This window comes from Brachycentrus maculatus, unplaced genomic scaffold (assembly GCF_059751285.1).
Source record: "Brachycentrus maculatus isolate JH-2025_06_01 unplaced genomic scaffold, ASM5975128v1 h1tg000118l, whole genome shotgun sequence".
Classification (NCBI taxonomy): Eukaryota; Metazoa; Arthropoda; class Insecta; order Trichoptera; family Brachycentridae; genus Brachycentrus; species Brachycentrus maculatus.
In genome coordinates, this window is record NW_028280871.1 from 790,946 (window position 1) to 814,579 (window position 23,634).

The following is a 23,634-nucleotide window of genomic DNA, read 5'->3' on the forward strand; positions in this document are numbered from 1 at the left end:
TTTGTTTAGGGTAAAATGATTTTTGTTTCATCTAATATAAGTTAAGAATCAAAAAGATGAATTAAACAACAACCAATCGCACAAAAAATCTAACTGTCAAAGCTATGTTTCTTGTGCAAACGATAGAAGGCATAGGAGTTCACATTTATAGAGAGAAATTTCGTTAAAAATAACTGGCTGTATTTACATTAGAAGTCGTATCCCCATCGCCAAAAGTGCCATGTCTAAGCTAGACAAAATCTGGAAAAAACCGGGGTGTGAGTAACAATACCAAGATGAAGCTTATCAGGAGCTTAGTCCACTCCATTTTTCTCTATGCTGCTGAAACATGGACCATAAAAGCAGCAGAAAGGAGAAAAATTGATGGCTTCGAAATGTGGTGTTGGAGGCGCATGCTCCGAATTCCATGGACAGCTAGACGCACCAATGAGTCCATTCGCCAGGAACTACGCTTGGATGGCTTGACTCTGGCCAATATCTGTACCCGACGGATTCTCCAGTTCTTTAGACACGTTGCGCGTGGCAACGAGGATAGCCTGGAACGACTAGTTGTTATCGGTAGCCTGGAGGGAAAGAGAGGGAGAGGAAGATCCCCACACGATGGACCGATCAAATTAAGGCAGCAGCAGGCACCTCAGTGGTTGGAGCGCTACGTGCAGTGCAGTCAAGGGATAACCGGAGAGGAGTCATTGCTTCTGCAAGGGTCACAACCCTCAGCAATGAGGAATAAGACGGAAAAGAAGATTTACATTATTTTAAAAATAGAATAATAACGATTGTCAACTCGGTGAGGGTAGGATGCGAGGGGTGAGGAGAGAGATGGACTTTGCGCTACAAGGTCAAATTTAAACTTGCGAAAACGTGTATAAATCGACTGGCATCGAATTTGAAACATTTCAGTTTTATTTCGATGATATCCCGCAAGTTTTCAATTAGTTCAAAAATACATATATCAAAACGTCTTCGAACACATAATACAACAATTTGGAATCCGTGACGTATTAAGATAACACACTTACGAAAACAATCGATAAGATATGATACGGATGGATGGATACATTATATAATATTTCCATCGGTTTGTTTACATTTTGCGAGCGATATATTATACTATATTGCGCTTGATTGGCAAGAACGTTAAATCGTCCGCTGGTAACGTGTTCGCGAGTTCGTTGTTTACATTCCCGCTAGTTGTTTCCGTAATGTATTCCCGCTAGTTGTTTCCTATGTATTTGCTAACAGCGTCATTTGTAAATTATTGTATCAAATAGCCGATTAATTATTGCGGAAGCCACAACAGAACCCGTTACTAAACATAAACAATACGTGAATATTTTACATAAACTTGTTAATCCTCGAATTATATCGAATAATGAATGAATTTGTGGCCGGTACACATACTCGTACGTGTGCAGCGCGTACGGGTAGATACACTATCGCTACACAATGTTGGTTCAGTGGGCAGTGGGCAGTGGGCGAGCATTCGAGTGTTGTTTACAAGTGTGTATGATTGACAGAATGGTCTAGGTTCTATTTCGTACGTGTGCAGCGCGTACGGGTAGATACACTATCGCTACACAATGTTGGTTCAGTGGGCAGTGGGCAGTGGGCGAGCATTCGAGTGTTGTTTACAAGTGTGTATGATTGACAGAATGGTCTAGGTTCTATTTCGTACGTGTGCAGCGCGTACGGGTAGATACACTATCGCTACACAATGTTGGTTCAGTGGGCAGTGGGCAGTGGGCGAGCATTCGAGTGTTGTTTACAAGTGTGTATGATTGACAGAATGGTCTAGGTTCTATTTCGTACGTGTGCAGCGCGTACGGGTAGATACACTATCGCTACACAATGTTGGTTCAGTGGGCAGTGGGCAGTGGGCGAGCATTCGAGTGTTGTTTACAAGTGTGTATGATTGACAGAATGGTCTAGGTTCTATTTCGTACGTGTGCAGCGCGTACGGGTAGATACACTATCGCTACACAATGTTGGTTCAGTGGGCAGTGGGCATGAATGAGGTATTGATGGGCGAGCATTCGAGTGTTGTTTACAAGTGTTTATGATTGACAGAATGGTTTAGGTTCTATTTCGTACGTGTGCAGCGCGTACGGGTAGATACACTATCGCTACACAATGTTGGTTCAGTGGGCAGTGGGCATGAATGAGGTATTGATGGGCGAGCATTCGAGTGTTGTTTACAAGTGTTTATGATTGACAGAATGGTCTAGGTTCTATTTCGAGTCAAGGCTAAAGAAACACCTCAATTGATATACACATAAGATACATCTAACCCCTAAACGCGTTACAAATAACTAGGAACTTGGGATTCCACCCACAATAATGCGCTTTAAAGTGTCTTGATAGTATTCGGTAATTAAAATATAATTATGTATATTTTTTTATTTATTTATTTTTTTATTGGAATTACATTAACTGTTTAAATGTAAGGTTATGACGCGCTAAATCGTATAAAAATACATTTTTAACATTTAATATAGTTTTGAAAAATCACGTGATACTGTTTTCAAAACTATTTACCCTTAAAAAAATATCCCTTTATTGTCTCCTCTCGATACACCCATCTATGATGACCATCAAACGCGATGACATATATCTGCAGACTGTGGAATGGCAGGTCGCGGATGCGTTTGAAAGTATAATGTGAATATGATCATTTCACGGTCACGTATCGCGCAGCGTGTACTAGGCAACTATTAGAAGCAAGTTTACAACGCAATAAATCTCACGGTCGGTGTTGCATGTGTGTGTGTGTGTGTGTACCTCTGCTCTGCCAGTGCTAGCAACTCTGACGGATATAATATTATGGACGCGCGTGCATAATCGCGGGTTGATTCATAAAATGCCATATACAGGCATTATAACTCGCACACATTACCAGCGTATAAATATATAAGCTAGTACGAGTATGGGTATGCAACCCCGAGAGCCGACGCCGTTTGAACATCGTTTAAAAATGATGCGGAATGCATCGACAAACTAAAAATGACTACCTTTTATTTGGTTGACGAAATGAACGAATGTCAGAACTGAAAAGATCCTTTGTTTATTGATCTGGTCTTGAGACCGGATCGCTCGGGTGATAACGGATGTAACCCACCTTCAGCTTAAAATAGTCAAAGGTGCAAGGTCGTAATAATTAATATATTCACTACCAGCAGCTTGGCGCTGTGCAGATTACATTTTTGATTAGATTCAGAACAGGAGACCGCTAATACCTACGTAGGTAAATAAATAGGTCAACTGGTTTATCCGAGTAAACATGGAACGACTCGATTCCAGTTTTTTCTTGAAAGGACTCGGATAGCCGAGACGGGAGAGACGGGAGAGACGGGAGTCACGTGTCACGGCCGACTTTACTATTTGGAAACGAAACTACTCACTCTACTGTTTGTTACGAACTCGCAATCCGGATGATATGGCAAAATTCTAAACGCGGAGACTGAAATAACTGGTATTTTACCGAATAGTCTGTTTTTTCTATGAACTCTGCACGACTATTACCGAACATACATCGGAACGAGCTAGGATTTGCGTGAAAGGCAATTTTTATTATTTTTCTTTCAAATAGAATAGAATTTTCGAGTAAACAAAATGAATTAAACATCTTGATGTTTATTTTGTAGTAGATATGAAATGGAAAATGATTATTCCACGACAAATTATGAATGGGTTATTGCCATTTAGAAAGAATAATATGAATTCAACATACTCTGCGTATAAAATATTTAAATATTAAAAATAAAAACTTATATTGTTTTGCGTAAACAGTGTTTTTATATTTAAACCATCACGTTATTCCAAAAGTAATGCCAAATCATAATGAAAAAAAATACTCTCGCATAATTCGCTTATCGAAATTAAGCATATTCGTAACTTGGCAACATATTGTATATTTACGAATATGCAGTTAGGATAGTCCCGCATTCAGGTGACATATGGACGTTAGCTTACGATCTGTTACTACATATCCCCATCCCCTTCAAAATTCCATATTCCCTTCGTATAACATAAGATACTTCGTCTTTATTGAGGATACATAATTTAAGAATTAAGTAGTGATTATCTTGTGATTTTCAGCATATTGGTGACCTTGTCTCGGATTGGAATTCCCAAATTCGGCATGCAGAGCGGCGTGCGGCGTGCGGCGTGCGCGTCGCTCGGTGCGCGGTACACGGTACGTGTGCACATAACATTGACCCCGTTAGCTGGTTACCAGTCAGCTCGGAGCGCATTGCGATGCAACGATCTGTCGGACAGGGCGACGGCGGACGGCGGACGGCGAACCGGCCCGACACACGACACCTACGACTCGGATTATTATTATGCAGAAGCGACTCGATCATACGAGACTCTACTCGGAAATTAATCAAAGCCAATAATAGGCACTCGTCCGTGGCTTGGAATAATACATGTATAGACGCAATAACCCGATCGCAACTATTCTTCAATAATTAGATAGTAAACTATGAAAATTTCTCCCAACAATCATGTTCGCTGACTTAAAAGAGCGCGAAACTGGTAACTCTCCCTTTGACTCTCTCTTTAAAACGGGCTAAATAGTCGATATTTAGCGTAACGAAATTATTTCAGACGCATCCACGTCCTGTCATTCCATAGTCAGCTGATGTAATGTGACCGGATGTAATCTGCCACTTTTTCATTTATTCCCTAGTAGCTTTTTTAGATGGGAGTTACATTATAATTGAACTTCCTTATGTACTAGGCTTATAGAGCAATAAATGGATTTTGATTTCTTCTAGTTTCCTAGTGGCTGCCGATGTTCGAAGTGTTCTGATATCAGAAACCCAAAATGAGTAAATAAATTATCACACTATTACCAAAACAATAATTAGCATCTTTTAGGCTTCCTGACAGACCTTCTTTCGCGAACCAATTTAGGCTTCCTGACAGACCTTCTTTCGCGAACCAATTTAGGCTTCCTGACAGACCTTCTTTCGCGAACCAATTTAGGCTTCCTGACAGACCTTCTTTCGCGAACCAATTTAGGCTTCCTGACAGACCTTCTTTCGCGAACCAATTTAGGCTTCCTGACAGACCTTCTTTCGCGAACCAATTTAGGCTTCCTGACAGACCTTCTTTCGCGAACCAATTTAGGCTTCCTGACAGACCTTCTTTCGCGAACCAATTTAGGCTTCCTGACAGACCTTCTTTCGCGAACCAATTTAGGCTTCCTGACAGACCTTCTTTCGCGAACCAATTTAGGCTTCCTGACAGACCTTCTTTCGCGAACCAATTTAGGCTTCCTGACAGACCTTCTTTCGCGAACCAATTTAGGCTTCCTGACAGACCTTCTTTCGCGAACCAATTTAGGCTTCCTGACAGACCTTCTTTCGCGAACCAATTTAGGCTTCCTGACAGACCTTCTTTCGCGAACCAATTTAGGCTTCCTGACAGACCTTCTTTCGCGAACCAATTTAGGCTTCCTGACAGACCTTCTTTCGCGAACCAATTTAGGCTTCCTGACAGACCTTCTTTCGCGAACCAATTTAGGCTTCCTGACAGACCTTCTTTCGCGAACCAATTTAGGCTTCCTGACAGACCTTCTTTCGCGAACCAATTTAGGCTTCCTGACAGACCTTCTTTCGCGAACCAATTTAGGCTTCCTGACAGACCTTCTTTCGCGAACCAATTTAGGCTTCCTGACAGACCTTCTTTCGCGAACCAATTTAGGCTTCCTGACAGACCTTCTTTCGCGAACCAATTTAGGCTTCCTGACAGACCTTCTTTCGCGAACCAATTTAGGCTTCCTGACAGACCTTCTTTCGCGAACCAATTTAGGCTTCCTGACAGACCTTCTTTCGCGAACCAATTTAGGCTTCCTGACAGACCTTCTTTCGCGAACCAATTTAGGCTTCCTGACAGACCTTCTTTCGCGAACCAATTTAGGCTTCCTGACAGACCTTCTTTCGCGAACCAATTTAGGCTTCCTGACAGACCTTCTTTCGCGAACCAATTTAGGCTTCCTGACAGACCTTCTTTCGCGAACCAATTTAGGCTTCCTGACAGACCTTCTTTCGCGAACCAATTTAGGCTTCCTGACAGACCTTCTTTCGCGAACCAATTTTTGTTTGTTTTATGAACTAAGTTGGGAAATTTATAGAAAATGTAAAATAAAATTGTATCCCGGTTTTACTGTGCGTAAAATATTGCACAGGTAAGTACTGATAAGAATAATGATTGAAAATCTAACGAAGCTTAATTTGTTCGCATTGGATTTTTGAGAAATGCGTCCATAAGCGCCGGGAAATTCGCAGTTTTTATCAAGTTTTAGGATACGGGAGGTGAGGTACGGCCTATTAAAAAAATGGTAGCCTTTTCGTTGCAATGTTCTATTTGTAATAAGCGCACAAGTCCACGCTGGACGCCTTTAGCGGGAAGATCAGGTGGATCGGTAGAATAGTAACGGAAACAGCGCGACGTGATTGTGGCACTTTGCAATACGATTGTGACAAGGCAATCCCTTCGGATGAATGGCTGAATAAGTGTGCCGGTCAGCGCTCTCGCGGCGCGCGGAGCGGCCAGTCGCCGGCCGGCGGCGGCGGGCGGCGGGCGGCGGGTGCCGGTCTAGTGTCCTGCCCCCTGTCGGCACCACGAGGGCGGGGAGATTCCAAGATACGCGTCAATGATCCGTTCGCTGAGACTGGATCAATTAAACGATGAACCTCTAATCGGACAAATCACTCGGGCACGCGTAAAGGGGGGTATTTATAAAAAAAATACAAATCTTCCACCAAGAGATTTTTGTGGAGCGAAGATATCGCTCACTCCTTTCAAGAACGTCATAAATAAAAAATCGTCAATTTTCAGTTATGCATGTTTTCGGAATGCCCAGAAAATGTACCATATCCCAGCAAAAGTGGCATATTTTTAAGTTAATATTTACGCCACAGGGCAGAAAGTGTTGTTTTTGTTTTTTGAAGAAAAGGTATTGTTTAATTATTTTTTTTAAATATACTAAATATTTTTCATATGGAGAAAAAGCCTTCAGGTTTTACCTAAAAGGATCTGGTGCACAGTAAAAAGTTCAATAAGTGGCTTAATATTTATTTTTAATACATTGTATTATATTTTTAAACTTTAAAAACGTTCTCCTGAAAAATCAAGTTTTTTGATTTATGACGTTCTTGAAAGGAATGAGCGATATGTGTTATTTTTATTTCTATTAGTAAAATCAATGATGTCGCTTTCATAGCTTAGGTTGTCGGGTATTCGTCCTTAGGACTTTGGGTTTGGGGTGGGGATAGAGCGCGGAAGGTGGGCCTGCCGCGCTCACCCTGGGTAATTAGAACACGGTAGTGGATTATACACACTAGTTGGTGTTAACTTACATACCCCGCAGACAGCGATAGGGACTTTGAAAGCAATAGTATTTTTTTTTAATCTTTTACCGCGAAAAACTTTGCATGATTGATTAAATACCGATATAACATTCGAAACATTTTTTCTCGCAATGCATGGGTCCGAATGGAAATCAAGAAGTTCTATGCCGGACCTGGGAATGCAGTGGGAGCGTTCTGAGTACAAAATCAGTGAATCATTGATCAGTGAATCGATGTATCACACACAGTCAAGTCAGCGACGTTCGTGAAAGAGATTCACTAATAACGCGATCCGGTAACTTGTTCAATGCACGTGAACGGATCATCGCGACCCGCGTCCACTCGGCAGCGGACGCGGGCGGCCAGTGGCGGCCGGTGGCGCGGCGCCCGGCGACCTTGGCCCGCATGCCGGGGGAGGCGCCCATCCCGCGACACTCCCGACCCGACTAATTAGCGACGGAAGGCCCCACAACCTGCGACACATGTCGTTGCGTTCCGTATTCGCCAAACTATCTCGTCCGTTATTACGTTACGCGTGGAAAATCCTAATTCCGTCGGATCGTTATGTAGCTTGTAGCTCCTCGCAGTAGCACCTGCCCGAGACGCGTCAGGCGCACCATCAGATTATTGTCACAGATCTCCGAGAGTAGTAGTAGTTATGTGTATAATTGACCGTATAAAATCATTACAACTAAAACGTTCTATTGAAAATCGTTTTGAACAGTTTAACTCCATATAAAAATTCAAGAGCCTTACATACACAACTGTCAATCACGAGTAAAATAGTGAATATTAAGCATTGTATAAAGTAATTAATACAGAACGTAAGCCCTGTAAATGCCCAGGCTTCCAGATTCCCATCACAATAGATGTCTTCATCTACCGTACGTTTCGATAACAATATAACTTTGGTTGAAAAAAAAAACCGACTACGCAATCAAAAGTTGGTAATGCGGTTACAGTTCATTTCTCCGTCTAACTCTTTTCACGCCAACTGGCACTGCACCCGACTGAAAAAGTGTAATCTTACATTATCGATAATTACATAAAAGCGAGGTAATGAGTATACCATTCTTCCTTAGTTTTCTCAACCTCTCCCCCCTCAATTCCTTGCCTGATCCTACTTCCTTTGCCTTTATTTCTTTCATCAATTTACAGTTCTTTTCATATTTAATATTGTAATTACACGTTTAATCGTATTGCGATTAATTTTACGCATCTTTGTTACGCTTATGTACAAGCACTATCTGAACAGTATCCCTAACTATCTGTTTTTGGTTGGTTGGAAGATATCGCTTCACAGCAATAAGCCCGCCAATGTACATGTTATATATTCTGTACCAGTATAAATTAAATAAATATGACCCGCACTACAATCGGCAGCCCAAGGTACCATATCAAATAATTACTAGCGGATCATATTTAGCGGTCTGTTATCGCCGACTGCCAAATGCCAGGTTGACCCTTCGGGACAACATTAGTCGGCCTTCGGTTTTTACTTTGTTTTGAATCACCTGGCTGAAAGCGTTCTAAACCGGCTTTGTATTTAGACCCATGACCGTGACTTATATTCCTCGAGGCTAGCAAAATACTAACGCAGATTTTTTTCGATTTTTTTTTTGTAAATTGAAAACATGAATGAAAACTTCGGTTGCTAACAACTTTATGAAAACTCGTACCATTTTAAGAAAAATCTCAAAATGCAAAGCACCCGCACCCACATTCCGAAGAGGAAACACCCATAAATTTATTTAGTAGCTTCTGGTTTTTAACGAGTGTAAAACGGCATCAGATGTCGTTATGCTTAGCACAGGAGATGGTATTTCATTACTATAGATCGGCAACGTCTTCGTTATTTACCTTAACCTTTTTATATGAGAGTTGCATTTACTATTTACCTCGCTTATTATGTACAAGGTTCATAGATCATTAAGTGGATTTTTTTCTTCTAGCTAAAAAGCATAATACGTGTTAGGAACAAGAAGGATAAACTAGTGTGGGCCGATCAAGAACTTGTCAGAATTTGCTCATTGCTGGGAGAACCTACGGCTTTGAAGGATTCATTCCCCATCTGACAAGAAATTCACTCACATTTTTACTATTGCGATATTTTTCTTCTTACCCTTATCCGTACCAAATGGTGCTTAAGGCATTGGATCGTATCGACGCAGTGTATTTTTTACATCGTTAATTAGTGAAGGCATGCGAATCTTTGTTGTCTAGTGTGATATTTATAATAAATATCAAAGTAAAAAGTTCAATAATTAGTACCTACATATACATATTTCAACCATCTCTAGGAATCGAATCGAGACCTCAAGCATGGTGCCCAAACGCACCTAACAGTACACTATAGAGGCTGACAATTTCAAATATTAGAATGTTTTTTCATATCTATTTTAGGAGATATATTTTCTATATTTTCCCTCATTTCGTATTCTTCATTAAGTTAGCCTGTATTATTTAATTATCTGTTAACCCATTCACTGCATTACGCCAGGTGTTTACTAATTTACCGATGCGATTTAAGCTTTTTGACCGATCGATTCGTGTTCTGCATACTGAATGTAACGATTGGGTTTATCGTTTGTTGCCCTTCACGCGGGGAGAGTGTAACAGCCTCCCCATCCTTGCAGGTGCTCTGACGCGCTCACTGCGTCATTCCTTGGCGAAACAAATAAACTAGATACGTCAACGATGTTTTCATTATTTTGAAATGTAAAATAATATTTTTTTTGGAAAATATTTTTTCATTTTCTCTTTTCATCTGCACCCAGTTGTGCGCACAGCGTTATACATTGATCGGATAGAGATCTTAGTATGTAAATCATGTACGAATAAAAGGTCATCAATCATAGGCTTCAGATGCCAGAATGCCATATTTGTCCAAAGTGCCCGATTTTTTCAGTGTTGGTGAGTAGGTGCCTCCCGTCAATAGTCGTCTGAAACAACGGGAATATTGTGTTCTCATTTTTTTCCGATCCATGAAATAGTCAATTAGGATATCGGAAGATACGAGGAGGGTAGTCGGCCGACGCCACACGTGGTGCGGAGGCCGCGTGACGTCACGGCCCCTCCCCCACCCCGCGCGCGCTCTCCGTATCGATTCTCCGCAGGGCCAGTCGGTGCTCGGCGCCGGAGGCCGCTGGTGGCCGAGGGCCGGAGCCTCCGCCGCCGGCACTCCGCGCCGTGCCGGGCCGGCCGCGCGAGGTGGCGCGCGCCAATGACGTATCTCCGAGTGACGTCACGCCCGCGCTACGTCACGAGCGATCCCCTCCCCCGCGAGAGAGAGCGGCGTGCCGTCCGTAATAATTTTATCGTAATCTACAACGGCGGCCACTCGCTTCTTTTGTTACCTCTCGAGAATGGCGATCGTCCTTTTATTTACTACGCAGATAGTATCGACTGGCGGTGCAGGCGGTGCGCGCGCCGCGCTGCACGCCGGAATCTATTTGCGCATTCCGTCCGGTTTGTTTTCCACCGCGACGCTAAGTGGTCGGTGCGTTTACATGTCCTCCCGATATTATTCCGCAGTCACTCGGCGCTCGCCATGCCCCATTTGTTTACGTATTCATATTTAGGGTTCAGTACTGAGACACTAATATATACATATGGTCAGGTGGGAAATCTTCACACACCGTGTTCCACAGTCTCTCTTACTTAATAATTTCAGCCAATGATATCTAATAACTTTCAAACTGTATAGAAACCCAGAATTTAAACGCGCTTTTGGAAAAAAGTTACTAGGACTTATTTTATAGACAAAATTATTGAAGAAATTAACATTTAAAATCATTCGGAATGGGGCTGAAATACGGTGTATATATATTTATTTCTTCAAGTTATACGTTATTTTTTATTATTATAATGCTACATTTATATTCACATAATGGAGAAAACAAAATATAAGTGAAATATAAAGCAAAAATAACCTGAATATCTAAAAAAAAAAACTGGTTGTGATAGTCCAATTAGTCCGTTCCAGATTCAAGGCGCAGAAGCACAGCGAGTTCGCCTAATTTGGGAGAGTGCACATTTCTATGCCAACTAATGAACGGCTTTACTTTTTACGATACAATGTTGCAAATGACCCACAAAAACGTACAACTCCCGCAGACCATAAACTGCGGAAGGCAATGTGCGCGCTGCCACCGGACCATCGTGCGAGGGGAAGGCGGAAGAGAAGATTTTTTCAAACTAGCTCAGGTCGGCTGTCCAAATTTAAAACACAGTAAGGGACATTTTTTTTGTAGTAGGCTTTTTTTGCATTTATGGACTAAGTAGACTCTACTTAGTCCAAAAATGCAAAAAAAAACTACTACAAAAAAATGTCCCTTACTGTGTTTTAAATTTGGACAGCCGAGGTGCTCCAGAGCGGTTCCACCTCCGTAGTGTAATGGTCAGCACGCTCGGCTACAGTTCTGGAGGTCCCGGGTTCGATTCCCAGGGGGGGGGTCAAATAAATATGAATGATTTTTTCACTCTAATATTTATTCAATATTACCCAGGACTGGTACTTGAAGCGGAGGGCTGATCACCTTTCCTTCGTGAGTTAACGATCAAGATAACACTGCGTTTATATGATGTAATGCCCTATGCACCATGGGGGTGTGGATAAGGGTTTGATGATGATGATGATGATGATGGTAGAGTGCGGGAGGTTGGCCTGTCGCTGCAGGTGGTTTCATAATGGAGCTGGGGTTCCCTAATAGGATTAATAACTTTCCCGGCGCCTTAGGTGTACACGGTGGTGGATTGTACACACTAGTTAGTATTAACTTACATGCCCCGCTGATAGTGATAGGGACTTTGAAAACATTAATAGTCATGTATTAAGTAGAAACGTATAGAAATTGTATAAAAAATATAATCATATTAAATAATAAAATAAAAAATGTCATTATTTTTATCTTTAACCATGAAACACTTTGCATGATTGATTAAATAACGATATAAAATTTTAAAAGAGAAAAGTTTTATGGATGGGTCCGAATGGAAGCCAAAAGTTTCTATACCGGACCTGGGTATGTGGCGGAGAGTGCGAGGGATGGTGACTAGTAGGTACAGAGGTCTAACCCGATCCAAGTTATTGCTACCTGTAGTCGCTGCCGTTAGATTTCTTCTGCGCACGAAGTTCGTGAACCTAATCTGTAACACTTTCCAATCCTACAATGAAGTACTGGAAATTGTAAATGTTTTATTATGTAGGCAACCGAACGCGACTTCGCTTATCGCCTTGTTTTATTTCCATTACAATCGTTAATTAATTTCATTCAACGATCTTCTCGACGATAATTTCATTCCGAGTGGGTTTTCTCACTTCAATCACACCTCCTGTCGACAAAACTACAATTATTTCTACAACTTGCCACGGAAAGAGAAAACGTCGTCGACAAAAAGCGTAATAAGTGGAATTGATTTATTAAGAATTTCGCAAATGGGAATAATATCGAGAGGAGAGTAACTAATTGTTAGTGGAGAAGACAAAATAGGGACCGAGTTGCGCCAGAGCAGACCTGCGGTCACGGACCCCTGATCACAAGTCCGTAACACCACCGAGAGATGACACCGACTATTTATTTTATCATAAATAATTATAGAATGCAAAATTGATAATTGTATTAATGAAAAAAAATATCAAACAAATATATATCCTTAAGTCATTAGTCTGAGTAAGACAGATGAAATTTCTTTCCTTTTCCGTTAATTATTTTAAAGTCATCTTTAAAATAATCCCAGTTTTAAAATATTGAGTTCATCGGCGTACCAAAATGTTTGGATTATATTTCGAGATGATTCACTTACACAACATCATAAACGAATCGTTTGAAAAGTAGCGGATCAAGCTGTGACTCCCGAGGAATACCAGGGGTATGTTCCATGGGCGATGTTCCTTATCTATGGTATGTTGTGACTCCCGAGGAATACCAGGGGTATGTTCCATGGGCGATGTTCCTTATCTATGGTATGTTGTGACTCCCGAGGAATACCAGGGGTATGTTCCATGGGCGATGTTCCTTATCTATGGTATGTCCCCTTTTCTTAAAGCCATATTTCAAAATGAGCATTCTGCTTCCCAAATGTCAGGGCTATATTTAGTAAAATTCGAATGAATTGCACGAAATCTCGAGAAACTTCGTTGTTGGGAAATGATGGGGATTGCGGTTAGTGTGAGGCGACGTGCAGTAGGACGCGGTGCGGCGTGTGACCCTCCCTACCTATTCCTGTTTAGTTCACCCGCGAGCCCGCACTATGTGTGGCACTGTGCTGCGCGCTAACTGGGGTTGCCCGGCTCCGGCTTACCGAGCGCATTGTTGTTGTGCAGGAATGTATGTTGGGGTGAGGGGCGCGGGGCGCGGGGGACGGATACTGGGAATCCTATTAGTGTTATGAATGAACTATAAAGTGCTCCGAAATGAAGCTGCGCCCGGTACGTACTAAATAATTATGGAACACAAACCTGTTGATCTGTACTCCGCACGCGTGTCGAGATTCTGAGCGATATGCGATGTGACGAGGGACTCGCGAACGCTCGATGCTCCTCGACTCCACATTATACCTAATACCGTATTTTCGCGTGTAAGTTTTACATGCCTACATCGTGCAAGACAAATTCATTTCGATGGTAAAAACGTTACATTTGCAATAATGCACGACTTCAAATAAGCGGTAAGGCTTTTACGGGCCACCCCGAGTTCCCTCCTAAAAGTTAGTAATGTTATTCACCCCGAGCTCTTTCACTTTCGCCACCTGCGTCATATCAAATATATTCCATCTTAAAACCAAGAATCTGGAGCGCAAAATTGATCACCTTGCCTTCATATAACTAATGATCATGTTACACCGTGTCGATGCGACGCGATTCCCTATGCACCATTGAGTGTCGATAGCGGGTAAAATAAAATATTTATTTAGAATACATTAAAAAATCTTTTCTACACGCGAGCTGAAATTCCACACCGTTGTGGTTCAGAAAGCGATCGCATCTGTCGTGTGGAAATCGTGTAGAGTGCGCGTAGACCGCGCGCAGTCAGCGCTCTGACCCGACAAGCGGCTACGACTCACCTCGGGACATGCGTTACGGAGGTCGGAATGCGCTATCGTTCAGCAGTAATCGTATCGCCGATTATCGGTTATTCGCAATAAAATCCGTTGTCGTTCGGATAATGGAGCGATAAAGGCACGGTTCCCGCGCTCGGCTCGGCACGCGGCGCCCGCTGCTCGGGGCCGCCGCCCGCCGCCCGCCGCCCGCCAGAGCGGTGCGGGTGCAATGAACCGCGCCGCCTAATCTGTCATCATCCGACTGCGGCGGAGATGTTCGGTAGCGGGTAGCCGCGCTACGCCACTACTCGCTACTCGCTACTCGACACTCGACACTCGCCCACGTCTCTACTGGAACTCCGCTCCCCTATAATCGATGGGGTGACTTTATGCCGCTTATTCACACGCGGTTTCCGTTTGAAATCTTCCGAATAACCCTCGTATTTTGAACAATAATTCTAGATTTACAAAACGAATACATTTCTATTGCGCGTTCGTATAATTCTATATTAGGGATAATGTTAATTATTTACTGTCACAGGCTTTACGTACAGAATAACAGTATTTTTTGAAAATAATAAATGTACTTCTTTTTTTAACCCTTATCCACACTAAATTTTATATAGAGCACTTCATTGTATCAACGCGGTGTTTTCATGTTCGTAATTACATGAAGGTAAGAAGGTGTTAAGACCTGCGCTTCAGGTGCTAGTTTGAGATGATATTAAATAAATAGTAGAATGAAAAATCACCGATACTTATTTTGAGCCTCGATTCAGCCCCGGGATCTCCAGCCTCCAGGGCGGTAGCCAAACGGAATATTACGCGACAAACGGTGAATGTGTTATTTTCATTCGTAAGAAATATCGGATTTAACATACTCAGCGTATAAAATATTGTGAAGATTTAAAAAAAAGCTAAATACATTACGAATATGGGTTGTTTCGCAAAGTTGGTAGCACGACAGTCCACTGCTTCAAATATGAAATACGTTAATAGGGTACGTAATCTCCGTGGTATCAGGGAATCTAAAGTCTTGCATTTGAAACGACTAACGATATTCAGGAACTGTTCGAATTAGAATATAGACTGTTCAATCATTATATCTCCCTTATTTACACAAATTTCACCGACAATTGTTCCAATCGTCCTAAGAGTTTTTTTACATAATTTTGTTCACCGAAAAAAACATTTCAAGTAATGTTTTCGCTAGCTGAAGCATTTTTATATTTGGGTTGTCATTAAAAAGTACCTATATGGAAGTTTTTAGCCGTTGTGAATAATAAACGGTGTACCTAATTACTACCCCATCAAATTTCACTACTACATCCATGAATCCGAGCACAGGACTGTATTATTGCCTTCATATTATAAAGATCAAGGTAACACCGCGTCGATTTGATGTAGTGCCCTACGCACCACTCGGGTGCGGAAAGGGGATAGAAGAAGCATTACCAATTGTAATTGAAAACAATTCTTAAAAGCGAATACGAAAGGTTACCGTGACCCCGATATGTTCTCGCGCATGGAAGGGAGATGTGGCAGATGCAGACGCGTCGGAGGAGATGCGACCGCCTGCGCACGCACCTCCTACCGCAATGAAAATTGGTGAATGAAACATCGCGACAGTTATTGCGGAACGAGTGGAGTGGAGTGGGGGGAGTGCCACTTACCGGCGTCGATGAGCTCCGGCGAGACGAGTCCCGCCAGGTCGGGCTCCTCGCCGTACCAGAAGATCCACAGCTCCTTGGCGCTGTCCAGCGAGAGCGGCAGCGGCGGCGCTGCGGGCGCCGGCGCGGGCGCGTCCGGGTCCGGCGGCGCGGGCGGCGGCTGCGCCACGCGCCGCCACACGCACAGCACGTCGCCGGCCAGGCAGCGCGCGTAGCTGCTCAGCACGGGGTCCTCCAGCGGGGACGGGCCGCCCGCGCCGCCCCCGCCGCCGCCCCCGCCCCCGCCCCACGTCAGCTTACGCCACTTTATGCCGCATAGTTCGGTCTGAAACACAACAAAATGCCATCAGTGAACAGCCTCGGAGTCCAGGTCATGCCATAGTCACCCGATACCACCTAAAATATGTCTCTTTTTGTTTCTTGCCAATCTTCAATACATGTATCGAGATAACAAAATGGTACAATCCAAGAAATATTGCACAGGCAGAAATGGATACGAATCATCATTGAAAAACACGTTGAACGAAGACGTTTTCGTTCACTTTTGTTTTTTTGTTGTTTTTGTATTGACAAATGAATTCAAAGCACTGGTAATTTACGAGAGAATAATATACAACACATAACATTATTACAAAAGATTATAACTCGAATTTCGGAAAATTCTATACGTCGCAAGCTACATATACAACTGAATAAAATGCTATAAACCGTTTGTAAAGTTATCACTTAAACCATCCAACAGCAACTCATAAGCTCTGTAAATGTCTACATTTACATATTTTCATATCAATAGACTTCTTGGCTATGTTAAGACATCAACAAATAACTCAGCCTAAGCAAACAAGGCTTTGGAAACACTAAAAATTGACGAATTCAAAGAAAGTTAAGTTGGCAAGTTCGGTGTCACGCGGTATGTGGTATGTGGACACGGGTAGGTGGACGAGGTGAAAAAAAGGGGTAAAAGTGTAAATATATAAAAATTTATTTTCTGTACACGAAGTTTAAATAAAATTAAAAAGGTGTATTTTTTGTTATATTTTAAATTGGTTGTTAGATACGATAATTTAATGCCAGTTCGCTAATCGGCGCACTGCGTGATTTTGAACTACAAGACAATTCGGCGTAAAATCTCAAGCAAGAAACATAAACCGAGAAAAAGTAGCGAAAAGCATCTCACTCAGGTAACAGAAAAAGTAACAGGTATCCCCTCCCATTAGGCGCATACTCGTATATCCGCAGTAGGAGTGGACTACGCATAATAATATTCTAAAGACCCGCGCCGAGATTTGGCAATGTGGAGCAGAGAGCATTTTTACATTTCGGTTGTAGGTCTCTTGCAAAACACGTGCGAGTGAGTATCTCGAGGCTAACAACATTTTCGCTTAACCCTCGCGGTGGCTGTGTGCCGGCGCGTGGGCGGGGGCGGGGCGGCGCGGCGCGGGGGCGGGGGCGGCGCGGGCACGCGGACAGCGCCGGCCACTCGCTCCCCGCGCTCCGCTGTCACGTTGTAAACAAGCGCTTCGAGAGACAACGTAAACAGACAAAATGCGGTGTCGGCCAATATTCGATAACTTGACAGCTGATAACGGTGACATTTTGTCAACTTAGGTGCATACAGTCGGCTTGGTAGGATTTAATTCTAGTTTTTTTGTTTATTTATTTATACATTTTATTCTAACCTATATCCGCACCTGATGATGCAAAGGGCGGTGTTTTCTCGATCGTTAATTACACAAAGTAAGGTGATCAATCTTGCGCTTCAGGTACAAGTGCGGGATAGTGTTACATAAATTTTAGTAAAAAATCATAGATATTTATTTTGATACTCGATCAATCGGGACCTCCTCCACGGTAGCACAACGCGCAAACAATAGACAATAGAGGCGTTTTATTTATTTTATGATACATTTATTTTACATTGATGATAAAAAAAACCGCGACAAGAGATGCTATTCTTCTTTGACCCTTATTCTCACGCAGATGGTATATAATATATAGGGCACTGCATCAAATAAACAGTCAACCTTATCTAGAATTACATGAGGGCATACGGATGACGTAAGTGAAAGAGCGCACGCGGGAAAGGAATAAAGGAGGAAAAGTAGGTAGGAAAACGAGAATCAGTAATGGGTAGGGCGGTCTAGGTTGCATACCAGCTTGTGACACTTGTCACTACTTAAGTGCACGAGTCCCTTTAGGAAAATTTAATTGTTTTAAAATTTATTTTTTTCCAAAATATTTTAATACGTAAAACATATTTGTTAAGTATACATACGTCGAGTTAAGATAATGTTTATCATTGTTTAATGGATAAACGTTACAGAAACGTGTTGAACGACTTCGTAAACTTGAAGACATTTTATACATCTCAATCGATTCCACAACTTGTCGATAGTATAGTAAGTATATCAACTCCTTAATCACCCATTTCAAGTAAAATCAACTGTAACGAGTGATGGAAGGAAAACTAAAACGAGGAATCAAACCTCAAAAAGTGCTTATCTGCAATACTAGCTACTAGACGAAGGTGTTTCTTTAAAACACACGATGTTTCTTTTCATTTCAAGCGTTATAATTTTAAGTCATAAACTGCAACATTTTGAAACAAAAGAAATGCAGAAATAATAATAAACCCATAATTAACAATATGACAATGACAGAAGCCTCCCCCGTATTGTCTCACTGATGTTCTCACTGATGACAAATAACAATTTAATACAATAATAATAAATAAGTAAATAATAAATTAAAAATGGATAGATTTTTACCACAAAGTAATTTAGTTGATAAATGTTGAGAGAGAAAGAGTCGCGAATGTGGGGGGTTCTCACCCCTCAGACCGAGTCAAGATGGATATTACTTCTCCTCCTAACCCTTTTCCACGTTCGGAGGTGCGTAAGTAACTGCATCGTATCGCAGCGGTGTTATCTCGATCGTTAATTGCACGAGGGCAACGCGACCTCCAGCGCGGTAGCCAAACGCGTTAACCACTACACTGCGGACGGATCAATCGGAAAAAAACAATAACAAAACAATACCGTTATATCGTTTGAACAATGCGGTTTTATTGAATAATCGTGTTACTGCGGTAATAAATATTATGTTTACTTCAATCAGAAGCGATGTTACACTCTACACTCATTATTTATTATCTGCTGATAAAATTCATTACTACACTCCAAGATACTTTAAAACTTGACTTGAATGAATACTTACGGTATATTAGCATTTTATAGCGATGTGATTTACAGGCGTAAAGGTGCACTTAGTTACAAGGTTGACCAAGAAATTGGCGTCGCTGGTTCTATCTCGTGTGTTTACATTTTGAGTAAAGTATTTTCATCTAACATCGATCAGCAATCGAAAAAAATCAATAAGAAATAAAACATGTATCATACAAAAACAATTATAGGTGTACATACTCGTATACATAAATAAATAAATGAAATATTCTTCTTCTAGCCTATAAGGGTAGATAATCACTGTTTCAGGGCACTACAGCGTATCGAAGTGTTCCCTTGATCGGTAATTGCATTACAAGCAGGGTTATCAATCCTGCGCTTTAGGCACCGGCCCAGGCTGATGTAAAATAAATACTAGAGTGATCAATTAATTATATTTATAATGACCCCTCTGGGAATGGAACTCGGAACGTCCAGCGCGATGGCCAAACACGCTTACCGCAAGACGAAATAATAATAATAAAATATGAAATAATAAATGATTAAAAAGAAATAAAACAAATAAGCATAAAGGATGTGTGAGAAGGTGCTTAAGTGTGGAAGAAGCGAAGATTGTCCCGACATATTGGTGTGGCATTCAATTCTCTGCATGCCCCTGCGGAGAAGCGGAGTGGTGGTTAGTTAGCTTTAAAATAAGAAACAGTCGTCAAGAGAGTATAACATTCGTATGTATGTATGTAAGATCTTGTGTGGAAGGTGTGAAGTAGTAAAAGAGTTGTCGCGAGTGGTGTCAGGCAGTCGGGCGGTCGGGCGGTCAGGCAGTCAGGCAGTCGGGCGCGAGGGTGTGTTGTATCGATTGGCGCTTGTGTGGTGTCGCGTGGCGGCGCGGCGCGGCGGGGCACGCAGGCGCCCCCCGCGCCCCACCTGTTGCGCCCCGCGGGTGGGGGGCGCGGGGGGCGCGCGCAGACGGGCGCGGCGCCGCCGCCGCCACCGGCTCTACTGATCCAGATAACTGGACCGTTCCACTGCCGAGTTACATACTCCCGACCATCGGTACGGTCATTATCGACTGGATACTGTTTACGTAGCGCTAGTCTACGTGAAAACAGTACATACTCGATTTGTTTACTCTGAGAAGTAAATTAATTTCGCTATACGAGTATGTATTTACAATAAAAATTACGAACACGTTCGTGTACATTCACGAACGGGTTAATTCAAACGGGTAGACCGTAGGTCGCGGGACCTGGCTAATGTCAATACTATATTGATGTGGTGGATGGAAAACAACAAAACTTAAAATTACTGTAAATTGTAAAGCTCCCTTGAGATGATTTCTCACGAAAACGGCACTTAATAAATGGCTTATATTTATTATTATTATTATATCTCATCTCTAGGTAAATCTGGGCATTTATAGGACTTACGGCTTTTCATTGTCTGATTTAAGTAACCACTTTGTACACTTCTTTAACTCTTCAAGTATGTTGAGATAACGATACAATATTAATTTTTTTAAAGTGTGGTACATCCCAGAATTTGTTAACAAAGCTTTGAACACGCTCAAAATACTGTTAGAAAAATATGTTCTTTCAAATAGAGATAATTATAATTTAAAATTATATTTACTGTCAAGAAAATGTACTGAAAAATGAAGAATAAGAAATGTTTATGTGGCCTAACTACGTACCGACCAATATTTTAAAAAGTAAAATTGAAAATTTTCAAATCAAGGTGGGAAAATGATCGTACATAAATAAATAGTTTCCTTAGGTAATCAATCATCGATCGGGAACATCTCCCGAGCGATAATTCGAGCAATCAAAACAAAAGAGAGCGGCAAATGGAATCGGACGGAACCAAAAAGAAAAACAAACAGCAGTTGAGGGAGAACTACGAATCAAAATATTCAAATGAAGTACATAATTAAGTAAGTACCGGATAGTCGTCAAAGAGCTTATCAGATAAGCCATAATAAATTACAGCATGGGACAAATACGGAACAGCGCTATGAGCTATCGCGATGCAAGTGTACGAGCCAAACTGGAAACCGAGTCACTAAACAAGCGCATTCCCTGCTGACTGGAACTAGTCCCGACTGCACGGAACCTTGACCTTTCGCCGAAGAAATTATTGCGACGAAGCGTCGAGGCTGAAGCGGAGACCTCGCTAACTCCGTGCTTAACTCCGTAGTTAGTGCGCCGCGATTCAAAAACAATGAAGGAGTATTACAGGAACATAAAACGAAAAAAGCAATCAATACTACGATGGATGTGCAACATTATTATGCCGATATTCTCAGAAACGAGGCAGTGGGAGCGGAAATACCTGCCCACGAGAAAAATATAATCCATACACTCGGCAACCTTAAAAATGCTTTGACAATAGTACTAACTAACTGGGCTGAGGATAGAATGCCATACCACTTTGGCTTTGCCTCTTCCACATTCATGCATTCCAAGCATTTAAAGTACTCGACCATGCCAAGTTTTCCTCGGCCTTTCTTTGCTGCATTTCTAACTACATTCGCCTCGTATATTTTTTATGCCGATAAAGACAGAGGAAAGTGAGGAAAGCCTCACATATTCGTTCCACATGGCCAAACTATCTTAACAACGCCTTCCTTAATTTTATCAATAATGCTTATCCCTCACGGCCTTGCATTATTTCCTTATTTCACAATTCAAACAACGATTTACCGCACACTCGTCAAAGTGATCGCATTTCGACCCCATTCGGTCTACTTTCATATTTCTGTCACTAACTCCATGCTTCACTTACACACATTAGGGTTGGTACCAGGACAGGACCAATTTCATATATTTGTTTTAAATTTTTGTGTACATCAAATACACAAAAAATTAAAAACAAATATATGTAACTGGGTTAATAAAAACAAATGATAAACTAGATATTAGAATACATATTATAAACGGCCAATAAGATTAAGGGGAAAGTTGAATATCTCCATGACGCAAAAAAGGCGAGCATTTCCAAAGTGCACTTAACCCACATAACACATGAACCAAACATTTTAGACAGATAAAATGTTTGTTGCGGTTAAATTCACCACGCTAATACTTATTTTACAATTGTTGACAATGATAAAGGTTTTTTTACAGTCACAAAAACCATTTTTGTTGATTATTGAAACCATACATTGAACTGGTTAAACACGAAAGAGAGAGAGTAAGTCACAAACAAGCTCATTCACATAAGGCTATCAAGAAAATGTGTATCGGACGACGCATTTTCATTACATATAAGATAATCGATTTCAAATACCTACCCGTAGGAAGATTAAGACATATTTATGTGGTTTGGGTACCTACTCATGAAACGAGAAAAATTGTGGTTCATAACACTACAGATAGCGAATAGCAACAATGGTTAGGGGACCCGGCGGAACATATCCGTACTCGCACTAACCTGTGCAAGTTGTACACTGGTAATATGTGTGAATTCTATTACTCTACACTGCTAATATGTAAGAGAAAAAACATTTAGAGGTTAGAGCGTTTGGCTACTGTACTTTCCCGGGTTCTATTCCCTGGGGGTGTCAATAAATATTAGCATTTTATGTCTAATATTTACATCACCCTGGACTAATCGGCTGTCCAAACTCAAAACACAGTAAGAGACATTTTTTTGTAGTACGGTTTTTTTGCAATTTCGGACTAAGTAGAATCTACTTAATGCTATATAATACTACTAATGCAAAAAAATGGTACTACAAAAAAATGTCCCTTACTGTGTTTTAAGTTTGGACAGCCGTAATGTACCTGAAGCGCAGGATCGATCATATTGCCCCTTAAGGATCAAGATGTGTGAACATTTGACAGGCTCTGTGGCGAGTTGGGTAGACGCTTGACTGCGAAACTGGCATCGCGGTTGCGATTCCCGTCAATTGCAAAATGAATTCACGACATATCTTTTAGTGGGTGTTTGCGATTTATTTTTCACATTAACCTTCCTTATCCTCACTATCCGACCTGCAGACAGAGCCTTGCGCATCATTGTACGCGGACAAGGGGCAGAGAACGATTGTTTCCCCATCACGGTGAAGCCTCCTTGAGATGGCATTTGCGAAAATGGCACTATATTTGCTATCCAAAATGATTATTATTAATATTGTTTTGGGTATGTCCAAATCCTAGTTCACAGATCTGGGTTTGTCCACTTGGGGAGTTATTTATATTGAAATCTTAACATTTATGAATAAGAATATAAAAATCTGTATATTTACTTAATGCTTGTGTCCGCTTCCGTGGTGTAATTGTTAGCGTGTTTAGCTTCCGTGTTCAATTCCCAGGGGGGGGGGTAAAAATAAATATTAGTGATTATACACTAATACTTATTTAAGATTACCCTGGACTGGTCCGT

The 23,634-nt window shown here is 41.6% G+C and overlaps 1 protein-coding gene across 3 annotated transcripts in view; it reads right to left on the reverse strand.

Moving 5' to 3' along the window:
• The window catches only part of skd (mediator complex subunit skuld), a 63,972-nt gene that overhangs the window by 30,989 nt on the left and 9,349 nt on the right, over positions 1 to 23,634 (reverse strand). For all 3 annotated transcript variants that reach the window (XM_088259589.1, XM_088259588.1, XM_088259590.1), the window contains exon 2: positions 16,073 to 16,394. In XM_088259589.1, coding sequence (XP_088115715.1) covers positions 16,073 to 16,394 — 322 coding nt within the window. The remainder of the gene's footprint in view (positions 1 to 16,072; positions 16,395 to 23,634) is intronic.